Source organism: Zonotrichia albicollis, chromosome 4, assembly GCF_047830755.1.
Source record: "Zonotrichia albicollis isolate bZonAlb1 chromosome 4, bZonAlb1.hap1, whole genome shotgun sequence".
Taxonomy (NCBI): Eukaryota; Metazoa; Chordata; class Aves; order Passeriformes; family Passerellidae; genus Zonotrichia; species Zonotrichia albicollis.
This window is the reverse complement of record NC_133822.1, coordinates 16,272,736-16,286,222: the sequence shown is the minus strand read 5'-3', so window position 1 is coordinate 16,286,222 and position 13,487 is coordinate 16,272,736. Positions and strand designations below refer to the sequence as shown.

The window sequence follows — 13,487 nt, the reverse complement described above, 5'->3', positions numbered from 1 at the left end:
GGGAGCCCGGGGCGGGGCGGGGCCTGCGGGCGCCGGTAGCTGCGGGAGCAGCCGCCGCGCTGGGCAGGGGCTGCGGCGGCGGCCGGGCGGGGAGCGGCGGTGGCGGCGAGGGCTGTGGGCGCGGAGCTGCAGCGCAGGTGGGTGCGGGCCCGCGGGGGGGCGCGGGCTGTGGCCGGGCGGACGGAGGGAGGGGGCGGCCGGGGGGGTCGGGGCCTCTCCCCGCCGGGCCCCTCACGCTGTCACCGCCCGGGGCGGGGCGGCCCCGGTCCGGCCCCGGCAGCGCGGCCGCATCGCCCCGCGGGCCCGCGTCCTGCCGGGCACTGCCGGCGCCCGGGCGGGGTTCGGCCGTGCCTCGCACGGGCGGTCATTCCTGCTCTGCCCATTCGCCTTCCCGGCCGGGCTTTTCCGCCCCTCCGCAGTCAGCCTGTCCTTGGGAAGCGCACGCTTTTGTTATCGCAGTCACCTCACCGGGGTAACGGGGAGCCGTGTCTGCTGCCCAGACCTTGTGGCCATGCTGGGTTTTTGGTGTTTTCTCTGCGAGCGCTGCCTGGTCAGTTTCATGTATTTTATTGCATCTACTACGAGGCAGCGTCAGCTGACACGGTGCTTTGTTTCTGAGCGTGCTGCCATCCTGAAGCCTGTGTCAGGAATTGCTGCCCTTCCACATCTGTCTCGTTGGGAGTGTGGGCTCTGAGGGTTGGTTAGGAAGCACACGATTGATTGAACCTGGAAGTTTCATGTTATGGTTGGTGCTGATACCCTGTGAAATGGTTTAAAGGGAAGCCCCGGTGGAAATGAGAGATGTAAAGAAACACCTATGGAGGTGCTGCTGGTGGTGGGAAGGAGTGCACAAGCCGTAAGAATGAAAGCAAACAGATAAAAATAGAATTGTTCTGAAGAGCAATGTGTGTTTCGCATTTTGTCCCAGCACATTCTGGGGGCCACGCTCGATCGTGCAGCCTGTTAGCTCAGATCCAACAGGCTGTAACCACAGAAAGTTGTCTGCTTTTGGTTGTGATTCTCGAACAATGGCCAGGGATGTGTGCAGCAGTCACCTCCGCCAGCTGCCTGCCCTCCTTTGCTCCCTGAGATTATTGCGTCTGCAGCCGTAGGAGGCTGCACACACATCCATCCCCTCCTGAGCCACTGCCTGGCACGGTCCTGGAGTTTGTGCTGGAGCCTGCAGCAGCTCGGGTGTGAGCCCCAATTCAGGGTCAGTTGTGAGTCAGCACCCTCAGAGCCATTCCAAATAGAATAAGACAGAAATCGCCACCTTGCCCATGCTGCTGTCATTGGAATTCATAATAAAATAAGGGATTTTTTTCAGTTATGAAAGCAGTGATTATTTGGTTAACAGCTGTACGAAACGTAGTTCAATTCTGGAAGCACAGTTCAGAACTTTTATCACAGAACAGCAGTTCCCAGAACAGTCAATCTATGCCTACTGTGTCATCCAGAAATTTGGAGTTGTCTGAATCCATCAGCCAGAAAAAGGTTGGGATCTGCTGAATGAAATGTGAGTTTATCATAATCTTTGAATAATTTGAACTTCTTGCACCACTTCTGGGAAACCAGTTGAAGTGTAATTAAATCACTGTTGGGATGTTAGCAGAAGCCTGAACTGTAGAAAACCCGCTCTCTGGACTATATTAAAGCATCATGTTTCTCATAATTTTTAGCGTTCTTTTTGATCCTGTCACGAGCTTTTTTTGAGATTCCGTTCACGTAACTTTTCATCTGTAATATGTGGCTAATGGACTGATTAGCAAAAAAAGGCAAGTTTGGGTTTTATGTGACCTATTCCCATTTACTGAATTGCAGATCTTGATGATGAGAGAAATCCTGGCTGGTTTTTGAGGGATCTTTGGTATTTAGTGGGTTCTTACTTTTTTTTTCCCCTTTCTTTCTTTGAATCTGCCGCTTTTTCAGTTCCTGGTAGCAGTTGTATGCTGCTGCATGAATAGAAATATTTCACCATGCTGTTGTCACCAGTGCTGGAGTTCCTTGCCCCTATTCCTTACTTTGTGAAGCAGGATACTCTCCCATTGATATCCCTCACGTCTCCCTCTTTTCAAGCCTGAAAACCTCTTTAGGGTGAGAGTTTTGTTCCAACTCTTACCTGGCTAAGCCACTGGAGAATTTAAGTTATATTTGGAAGGTCTGGCTTGTTTTAGCTGAGTATGGTTTGGATAGAAATATAAGTGTGGAGAGATAAATGTGGCTTTTTAAATAATAGGACTGAACCCACAGGAGGGTTTTTGACTCTTGCTGCAAGAGGGTGTTCAGTGTGGTGAGGAGAGTTTTATCCATTGCTCTTTAAGCCAGAAGTTTAAACTCTGGCATGCAGGAGTAGAGCAGGAGATGCCAGGAAATGCAGTGCTGGTGTAGCAGTAGTGGTGCTGTGCAGCACGTGGGTTATGTCAATACGATTGTTGTCAGGGTGAGATTATGATGGAATTCCTGGAGCTGGAGCATGCTTTGCCTTGCGCTGTGGTGTTGCCCATGGTGACTTTAGGCTGAGCTGGCTGCATGTGCTTCTGGGCACTTCTGAAATATTTGTAGTGCTTTGAACATTTTGTTTGTGCTATTAGGAAGTGGGTTGTTGGTTGCGTGCCACCTGTGGGAAAGAGAAAAACAGCCATGGATAAAAACACAAAGTATTTACTGACTTTGTACCCTAAAATGAGCCTTTAAACTCTTTAATCATACAGTGACAGAAAATCACCATCCACAGGTCTTCAATCTTCTACATAATTTGAGGAGTCAGGGTTAATTTAATCAGTTTATCCCGAGGAAGTGATATGTGTGATATAAATGATATGTTGAAGTTCTGATACCTGTTGCTTTTTGTGTTTTGCCTTTCAAAAGGGCACATGATGGTTTTGTTTTCTTCACGTCTGCTTTAATTTAGAGACTTAGAATTACATCCCAGTCATTGCACTAAAGAAATCCTGGTGCACCTAGCCAGGCTCCCTACACATGAATAAATAAATATATGTATTTATTATAATAATAACAAGCCCTTTTTTTTGTGGTCTTGTTTGTTTGGGAAAAGAGAGAGAAAGAAAGGGGACTGTGATGGTGACAGCAGACCCTTTATGCTGCCATCCAGACCTATAGGTATTATAAGAAACAAAATTTGGTTTTAAATTTTAAAAGTTAAAAGTGCTTTTGCAGAGAAAGTGCTGTAGAGTAGAACGGAGCATGTGCTGTGTTAGGTCTTCCTTGCTAAGTAAGTAGATGCCCTGAAAGGAATTGTGTTCGTGTGGGAAAGAAATTAACTAGGAAATTGATGAAAATGAATGAATGAATATTTCTGCCACTCATTTACAGACTTGCAGGTGTTTCTTGCTGAATGGGATATCTTGTAGGTGTCTAAAAAGGACAGGGACTCAAGATGTTTCACGTTCTGTGGTGCCATTCCTGCCAACCTTTCAGATGTAAGAAGTGTTTAACAGGAATGTCACTTCCTGTTTAGAAATAAAATGCTCCCTTGACAAATGAGTGCTGGTTTTTTTCTTTCCCTAAAAGTGTTAGGGTCAGAGTTGATGACCTGCCTTTTACAAAACATATTTTTAAAATGTCAAAGTCACCTGAAGAATTTCAGGGATTTCTGAGATGCTTTTCTGGGAAGATTTCTCTGTATGTGTGGGGGAGAGTGTATCAATTCACATCTTGTGTTGGGTGAGACAGAACAAAGGCTCTGTTACACCTGGCAGATGTGGAAGATGGTGAATTTAATACAAAAAATATAAAACAAGCACCACCAGCACCATCCCCCCAGCTTTTAAAAAGGATTGGATATAAACAGATGGCAGTGCTTTAACATTTATTTATATGCTCTTTAGGAATGAGAGACAGTTCTAATATAAACAGTTACTTTGTTGTCTTATTTCTGTCTTAATTTCATTCATCATTATTGCTTTCTTGCTGTCAAGGCCACAGGGATATTTTGATAAACAGCTCTGAATTCCATGGGTTCAATGCCTTGTGTCCTGCACTGGCTGGATTGCTGTTTCCAAAGTAAACTTGCTTCTGTCCTTTTTGTGTGTAGTAGTAATAAATTTAACATGAAAAGCAGTGAGCCTTTTTACCTTCCAAAACTAGGCAAACCTAAAATCTACAAGATAGCCTTGAAAGACAGGGGCTTCACACTTTCTATATAAAGTAATGTAGCAGACAAAGGTTTTTAAAGTATGAGGTGGGCTAGGAAATAACAGGAATTCATTTTTTCTGGATTGGTACATCTCTAAGTTGTTGTGAATCATGTCAATTCTCTCATTATACCCAGTGTTTGTACTCCTGGCAGGGTTTTATTGGAATGTTAGCTTTTCTTTGTTTGGAATGCCATCTTTTCTACCTGCCCTCCCCTCTGCTCTGTCTACTCTGCAGTGTCTTTCCTACCATGTAATCTACACATAGTTACTTGCCATTAACTATTCGGGTGTGAATTATGTAAATGGGAACAATTACTACCTCTGTTAATGAAGTCTAATGTGTCTGCTACAGCCCTTTATCAGATTAAGATGTTCCTTGTGAAGGCTGACTTTGCTTTTATTATGAAACTGGCATTCAAAGCTTTCCTTGTGCACGCAGGAATCAGTGTGGCGAGGAAATTGTGTGTTCTGGAAGTTGGATGTGTGGGGTCCCTGGGCTGTGAGATGCCCTTGCCTGCTCTGTGATCCCACTGCCCCACTCCTGACCATCAGGCAGTGATGTATTAATTAACTGTCTCCACAGATGTTGCAGTTTGTCAGCTGGTGTCAGTCCTGAACAGAAATTGCAACAAAAAAATTCACAGGACTTGCTGAAGGCTGCAGGAGTTACTCTGAAATTATCTTTGTTTTGAAAGATATGGGCTGGATTTTCCCTGTGTTTCTGCAGCATGTTTCTGTGTATTTGGTGGCTTGCTTACCTGGAGGTAGCTAATGGGCTATTAGTGTTTGTCTTGGAGTGGTGGGAGACCTGAAAGGCATTATTCATTTATGTGACAGAGAGATTTTCCAGAAGGTAACAGAACTTTTTTTTTAAATGAATCTTCTGTGTTCTGTCAGCTGCAGACAGGAACCCCTGCCCTGTGACCCATTGGTTCACATAAAATAATAGGTGTAGGGGCTGAGTGTGACAGCACTGCTGAACACATCTCATTTTATTTGCATTCTTTATTTATTGGATTCTTCATACTGATTGATTCTTCATTTATTGGATTCTTCGTACTGAAGTTTGATATTCAAGTGATCCCCCCAGAATTTCTTACATTTCTCTATGTCCCAATATAGCTTTTATTGAAACCACAAGACCTTTTGACAAGACTCATGTTCCTGTTCCTGCCCTCTCTCATGCCATAACTGCCTTGCAAGTAAATCTGCATGAAGCTGTGCCAGTGACTTTTTCCTGTTCTTTTAGCATGCCAGGTCCTCATCCTGGCCTGTTTTGAGGGAAGCTGGGTTCTCCATTGCTTTAATGCCTAGGAATAGGTTGTTGTAATGAAACAGGTGCATTTTATTTGCTACAGGTTGCACTGCAGTACATTTAAATGTCTGCTGCCAGATTGGAAACATTTTCCATGTTAATGGTGTCTGTCTCTGAGTGTTTTTGGAGTCACCTGTGACCTGAGAGGACATTTTCATTACCTGGCACTTCAAGCAGGATGTGCTGGTACCTGTTTAAAAATTTTTATACAGAAAACGTGTTCACAACTGTCCTTTTCTAAACCTTTTTATGCAATATTTTCTAATTCTTTGTTCTTTTTCTGATAGTCTTTCTTACAAGTTTTTCCATAATCACTAGATAGCATTTTCAACTTATGTGAAAGCAGGTCAGGTCTTTGTGTCTGCAAAAGTGCTCTGCCAATTGAAATATATATAAAGATACACATACAGTTTTTACTTGGGCTGATGTGATACTTTAAAAAGATTTTAATAGGTTTGCATATAGGATGCTCTTTGAAGTTTTTCTATTCTATTAATGAACAGTGAACAAGAGAATTTTCTTTCATAATTGTAAAGTTCTGCAAGCTATCTTGAGGAAAAATGCTTTAGCACTTGCTTTAGTGCAAAACCAAAAACAGAGCTAAACCAAAACAAAAACTGTTTTGTTTTTTAAGCTCTTTGTGTTGAGAGTCTTTTTTATTTGTTTTTTGTAATCCTGGGTAAGGGCTCCTATATTGGTGGAAAAAACAAAGTTTTTTGAAATGAACAGGAGAATTTGCCAGGGAAGAGGGTTAATACATTTAATACATCCACAGTTGGACTTTGTTCCTTGTGGTTATCACCATCTTGTACGGTTAAGGGATGATTTATTTGTGACTAAATTTAGGCTCAGTAGAAGAGGAAAATAGTAACAGTGCTGCATGTTGGTCCCATGGAAGATAAGAGACCATACTTGTGAGATTCCCAGTAAAATACTAGTGTGAGTCAGAATATTGAAAAACTAACTTTTCTGGTTGTGATGTTACCTGAAAGAAATCTTCCATTTACTTTTGCTGGGGCTCTGGGAGGGAAACTGAAATTCTGTCTTCTTCCTGATTAATTGGTATTGCAAAAAAGAAAATATTGGTTTTTTTATTTCCCTCACTTTGCTGTTTTCATGGTGAAAGATTTTTTCCCTGGTTTGAACAGTGAAGTGTAATATCTGCTTTTACAACAAAGTGATATGGTCAGTGATAAATGCTACTGGGAAAAAATAGGGGGAAAATAAAAGAGTTAGATTTATCTTGTAATTTCTTTTTGATCTTGAACTGTGGCAAATCTGTGTCAATGGAAATACTGAAACTGACTGCATGTGTGTAAAAATGTATTTAGTTAAAATTGGAATATTCACAATTTTAAGGTCTAACAATGGTGTGGTGAAAGGAGAATACTGGAGGGTTATGTTTGCTTGTTTCCAAAGACAACTTTTCATTTTAATCTGCTGCTTTTGAGTGAAAAGTGAGTGCTGTGTAATGCATGGCAGCAACAGCAGAGTTCTTCTTCCCTCAGTTTCGGCTGTGCCAGCTCTGGGAATCCTTCCCATTCCCCTGATCAACAGCTAATTCTGGCCCTTGGCTTTCATGGCTTGAGTTATTTGATGTTTTGGAGCAGCAGAGGGGATGGTGTTAGAGCTCAGAGCTGGGTGAGCACAGGGCTGGTGTTTGCAGCTGAGGTGGTGAGAGCTCCTGAGAGCTCCCCTGCCTGCCCAGGACAGCTGGGGAGGGTTCCTGCACAGGTATCAGCTCCTCTCTGCTGCCTGGAGCTGCTGCTTTATTCCAAGCACAGCAGCCACTCCCATTTAACAAAATGTTTGCTGATGCAGGGAGAAGGCAGCTCTCCATGGCACTTTTTCATGGCATTGTCCGTGTTGAGGGTGAGGAACTCTTTAGAAATTATCAAACACCTTTTGAGCCCCTCTGGTGTCTCCCTAAGGACTTCACCAGGTGATTCCCCTGTGTGCAACAGTGATGTAGATGTTAAATTTAGTGGTTTTGGGGTGAAGTCCTTTAACTGAAACACACATAAGTTTAATATTTTAGTTTGATTTAAACTCATCTAAAGCTGTTAATGAGTGTTTGCCCTGATTTACTGTGGTGAGTTTCCAGCAAGTGAATTAAGTGCTGTGATTTGGATTAATTTTCAGGAGGATCCTAATGAATGCAAGCTCTCAGTGGAATGTACTTTATGCAGTGTCTAAGAAATCATATCTGACTTGTTTTGAGTACTCAAGTGGTGTCACAGCAGCATTTTTAGCATTTTGATATCTCAAAGAGTGAGGCTAGTCTGAAATAGCCTTTCTGTTTGGAAGAAGTGTTTTTCTTCTAGATGTGGGGCACAGTGTCTTGCTTATTGAAGCAACTTCAGTGTAACACGGCACACTTTGTTGCAGAGTTTATATTTCTGTTCTATTTTGCATAAGGATATGTAGTTGAAATAGAAGAAATATAACTTGGATTAAAAAATACATCTGTAGGTGTTGCTTTGGCAGATAATTTCAGTCAATGGTGGTGGCTGTTTTTCCTTGGCCAGTTCTTTATAGATGTGCTCTAAAATATTCTGTAGCAATATTGTTGCTAGCTTTTCTTGTAATTTAAAAAAAAAGAGTGAGCACTTGAACATCTTGAGAACTGCTCACAAAGCAGTGTCAATTTCCATAAGCTTTGTAAAATTCCTCATGCCATTGTATCTTCTATGCAATTGTGTGAAATTGATGAAATGCTGGCTTAGCCTGGCCTTCTTTTCCATTTAAAGTTCAAGATAAAGCTAAACATTTTGGAGCTATTTCTTGTTGCATCTTTTCTTACACCAGCTTATTCAGAAAGGTAAAAAATGCTCTATCTTTCCTTCCTGGATATTACTTTTTTTTCTTTCTACCCTTTTCCAGTATTTTTTGCACTATTATTTTTTGGTCGCTTCCTTCCACCCACTTGCACTGTTTCTACAATTTCTTTTGGAAGTGTATCCCTGTTTTAAACCCAATCTTTACCCTGTTTGGCCAGTTATTATCTCCCAAACATGCTGGTTTGGAGAAATTAATCCCTAATATCTGGCAAACCTGACTTCTGAGCAGAAGGGCAGGTAGATGAGAGCTGGTGTGAAAGGCAAGATGCTGGGATATATTAGATGCTGCTGCTCCTTGGGCACTGGCTGGTATTCCTTCATCTGGTGGGATCAGCAATGTTCTAATTTTGATTTCAATCGAGCCCAGCAGTAACATGGAATAGTTTACACTGGAACAATCAGTGGAGAAAAAAAAGTGGAGAACTGTATAGTGGGATAATTTTACAGTGCTGTAGTGTAGTTATATTTTTTGCTTCTCTGCTAGATCTTGGCTATTGACTTGATCCCAGCCCAGAGTCCCTGTGCTAAAGAGTTTCCTGCCAGTGCTTGTACTACAGCATCATATTGCACTGCAAAAATGAGGAATTCTCTTGCATATGCCACCCAAGTCTGTATTTAAAGAAAAAGCAGAGGAGAGGATGAACAGCAACAGGATGATGCCAAACTGTTCTGTGTTTTAAGAGGTCCCTGCTGTTGAAATATTATTTGATGGAAATAATCTCAACTGGTTAATGAGAAGTACATTTCAATCAAAATCTTTTCTTAACCTGAGCCAAGATATAAGTTACATTTAGTTTGGGAGAAAATGAGAGTCTAGAACCAGTTTTCAGTGGAGCTGTGATTCTTTTGTTCCTCTTAACCTCGTTGGTCTCATTGCTGGGTCATTGCTCCTATTTCACATTTGCATCTGTGCTTGCTGAAGTTGTGTGGTCAGTAAGGATTTCATGATTATTGTTGGTTTTGGTTCTGACTTCTGCATTTGAAGTGGGGCTGACAGCAGTGCTAAGGAACCTTCTGGTTGAGGTCATGGTCAGAGTCACTTCAGTCTGTCCTGCCTTCCCATTGCAGGGTGATTTCACAACACAAGGGTTTAGAAACCGTGTCCTATGGAAGCTGGCAGTGCTTGAAGCAAAGATCTACTACTGAGTGGTTTTAGAATTTTGATTCTCTCACTCAGAAAGGTAACAGGTAAAGCATTAAGGCCAGTTAGAAATAGGAAGAAAGATGAGATGGCATCTAAAGGGTTTTGTCATCACCAGCAAAACTATGGCTGGAAGATTGATGGATTCTCTTTTCCTTTCCTCTTTGCTGTGATAATATAGCAATAGAAAAGCAAGAATAGAAGTTTCTTTTTCAGTTTAAATATGAGAGTTTAAATAAAACTTTGGTTTTTTTTTTTAGGAGAAATTGAAAAATACTGGAGAAGTGTAAATATAGGGGAATAGATACATGTAAATATAGGGGAATAGAATGTGGGACAAATATTTGGTGATAAACTAGGTATTTAATGTGCTATTTTTATTGATGTAGATTTTAATATGTCATTCTCATTGATACAGATATGGTCCTGAACACCATGAGCACATGACTTCAGAGATGGACAACCAGCTCTGTTCCAAGTTGTGATTGGCCTTAAGTTGACTTATAACCATTGAAAAGCTTGCCAGGAATTGTGTCATTCCTGCATTTTGCCTATCAGATTGCCTCGCAGCACCAGCTCCACCATGTACGGGAGCGCTCGTTCCGTGGGCAAGGTGGAGCCCAGCACGCAGAGCCCGGGGCGCTCGCCGCGGCTGCCGCGCTCGCCGCGCCTGGGCCACCGCAGAACCAACAGCACGGGGGGCAGCTCGGGGAGCAGCGCTGGGGCTGGCAGCGGCAAAACCCTTTCCATGGAGAACATTCAGTCCTTAAATGCTGCCTACGCCACGTCCGGCCCTATGTACCTGAGCGACCACGAGAACGTGGGCGCCGACACCCCGAAGAGCACCATGACCTTGGGCCGGTCGGGAGGGCGGCTGCCTTACGGCGTTCGCATGACTGCCATGGGCAGCAGCCCCAACATTGCCACCAGTGGAGTTGCCAGTGACACCATTGCGTTCGGAGAGCACCATCTGCCCCCGGTGAGCATGGCGTCCACCGTGCCTCACTCGCTGCGCCAGGCCAGGGACAACACCATCATGGACCTGCAGACGCAGCTCAAGGAGGTGCTGAGGGAGAACGATCTGCTCCGCAAGGACGTGGAGGTGAAGGAGAGCAAGCTGAGTTCTTCCATGAACAGCATCAAGACCTTCTGGAGTCCTGAGCTCAAAAAGGAGAGAGCTCTGAGGAAGGACGAAGCTTCAAAAATCACCATTTGGAAGGAACAATATAGGGTTTTGCAAGAAGAAAACCAGGTATGTCCTCTAACGTCACTGCTGTGGTAGTGTGGTAGCATGATTAAATGACTTTAATAATCTTGGATGTTACACTTAAGCAGCTAAATTAGATTGGTGCTTTTCTTGGATAATTGATGTGAGTAAGATGTGTTTTCAGCTTGCAAGCCTGTTGTCAGATGTTTCTTGTCAGACTTGTATACTACCTTGAGTGCTCATTTTTCCTTGGGTGTCCTGTGTATTTTTCCCCTAGGATTGATGGTAACCACTTGGTTTCCTTTTGGAAGTATTTATTCTGTTCATAATTAATATTTTTGTGCTGTTTACCTCATGAAGCATTCTCTTAGATGCAGAATGTACTAACTGCTGACCCCCATTCACTGTTGCTGAATGTTGACAGATTGCCATTAAAAACAAAGTTGAAGTTATACTCACTGGTATTTAGAGCTAAAACGTCCAGACCTGCAGTTTTCACAAACAGATATAAATTCTGTTCTTGGCTACATTTAAATAGCACAGTTTAATACATGCTTGCTATTCTTTTTTTCATAAACTGTGCATATTTTGTTATGCAGCTATCCTAAAACACCCTACAGTTTTTATTTTTTTTTTGTAGTGGTCTGGCCAGTTACAGAATAGGCAGAAGAACAGATTCTCAGGTGTCTAGGTCTTAGGTCTTGTGCAACTTGAAAACATCTCCAAATTAAAATAAAACTCAGAGGCTAATTAAAATTGAGGTGTCTTTGTAGTCAGTTCTACTGATTAAAAGCTTTCTTAAAGTTCTCCCACCTAGAGCTCCTTAGTCCTGAAGTAAATATTTGTCTTTGAGTGCCCTCCTGGTTAGTTGTTTCTGGCCAAATGTGGATTCAGCACCTCTCTGGACTGTCAGGTAAAAAAGCCCTCATTATTCTTATGGAAGATAGACCCAGTGTCCAACTCCAAAACTTCCCTGAAATTTAAGTCAGCTTTCATCGTGACAAAATTACTTTCTCTTTTAAGCATTTTAAGTATCCAAGCACGTTTAATGAAAGTTTCCATAATTCAAATGTGACCATGTTCTTGTAGCTTTTAAGGCATAGGTGCTATTTTAGGCAATACTTTTTGTAAGACTGCTTTAGAAGGTGAAGGAGAGAGGGAAATGCTGGAGTAAAAGGGTACGTACAACTTATTGTACTCTGCTTTCAGGTAGCCTGTCTTAAATAGTAAATTACTTTTGTTTAGTGCTTAGTCTACTACACTGAACTTGTCTGCAGTTTTCTTTTTACTTTTTAAAGAGCTGGAGTTGAAAAAAATAAGTTGCTTTCCCTGAGATAGTATGAAATCATTTAATGAACTTGTCATTTAGCTTTATAGCTGTATTCTTACTAAATGGGAAGTATCACAACATGGGACTTGTTAAGGTGTGTGACACTTTGTCTTCATTTACTTATGTCATCTTGGAATGCAGAAAACCTGAAGTAAAATAATTTTTATTGCAATGGTAGGATTTCTTTAGAAGCAGTAGTGTAATGAAAATTTTAGTTATAATGGTGCAGTACCAGGATAGCAAATATCTGGAATACCAATCACTCAACTTTTCCAGTGTTCTTTGTTTTTCATTTGCAGGTAAGTCTTTTAATTCTTAAATTCTTCTCATTTTTTGGCCCTGTTTTCATGTTGAAGAGACTGTCTTGGAATACAATAATATTTTTTTCTGAAATTAATTTTGACATTTGAGGGTGCTTTGGAAATCTTGCAAGAAAAATGCCATGAATATATGCTTTAAAATTGATTAAGCAATTACTAAATATGAATACAGTTGAGAATAGTCATTTTTCTATCTTAGATTTTTTTTTCTTTGTCTTTCCTTTATCCCCTAATTAAACATTTACAGATATTTCTAGGCTACTGTTCTCAAGGCAATCACTGTAATTACTACCACACTGGTAGAATTGTATAACTTTGGTCCAAAAGTAAGAAGGGTGCAATTTAAAAGTAAATGAGTATTATTGCATTGAGCTGTAAAAATTAAGAATGCTAATTAATAGATTATAGTTAGCTAACAGTGTGTTCTAATTAAATTCTGAATTCACTGTGTCTTTTATACCCTTTTGGAGTTGGTCACTTCAGCCCTTCACGTGGAAGATCAGTTTAATAGGATTTTCTCTAATTAAACAGACGTCTCTGTTTAGACTCTGAACAAGGAATTTCCCAGATGTGTTGGGGGAACAGAAAATATCTTCATTACCTCCTCAGCCTCCTTCTAAAATGAGCTCCAGTATAATTGCAGGAACAGGAGTTTTAGACTTAGTTATGAGTATTTCAGCACATCACTTTAAAAAAAGATTTCTTGCACGTGTAGTACTTGTGCTTTATGTCAAGTTTATCTCACACCAGTTGTATTGTTTAAAACGGACTCAACTCATGGAGCCAAGATGCTGGCTGACTCATGCCATTATCTTATAGGCATCTCAATCTCTTTCCTGTGGTCATGGCTCTTTATTCTGCTGCACACACTTGATTGTCCCTGATTGTATTGCTGTTCTTGTAACCTCTGCTTGAGAGATGGAATTGCCCCTTGGGTTTGGGAGTCGGTAAAAGTACCTGAAAATGTGAGCCCTGGTTGGTTGCTGCCTCAGCCTTCTATGAGTAAATGCATCTGTGTGTTTGAGTTTTCTTTCCTGTCTCAATAATTGTATTGCTTATTGATTTCCAGGACATTTTCTGGGTTCAGTAAAGCTCAGAGAATGAGTGGGGAGATAAAAGAGCATGCTGCCTGTCTCCTGAGGCAGTCCCAGCCTTTTGGCTGTCCTCTGGGGGCACT

At 41.8% G+C, this 13,487-nt stretch overlaps 1 protein-coding gene across 17 annotated transcripts in view; it reads left to right on the top strand.

The window, feature by feature from the left end:
- Positions 1–13,487, top strand: part of ERC1 (ELKS/RAB6-interacting/CAST family member 1) — a 269,997-nt gene that overhangs the window by 220 nt on the left and 256,290 nt on the right. For 16 of the 17 annotated variants that reach the window (XM_074538921.1, XM_074538929.1, XM_074538927.1 and 13 more), the window contains exon 2: positions 9,872–10,705. In XM_074538921.1, the coding sequence (XP_074395022.1) occupies positions 10,037–10,705 (669 nt within the window). In that variant the 5' untranslated portion in view covers positions 9,872–10,036. Of the gene's footprint in view, positions 138–9,871; positions 10,706–13,487 lie in introns of all 17 variants that reach the window. The other variant, XM_074538920.1, reaches the window with a different exon arrangement.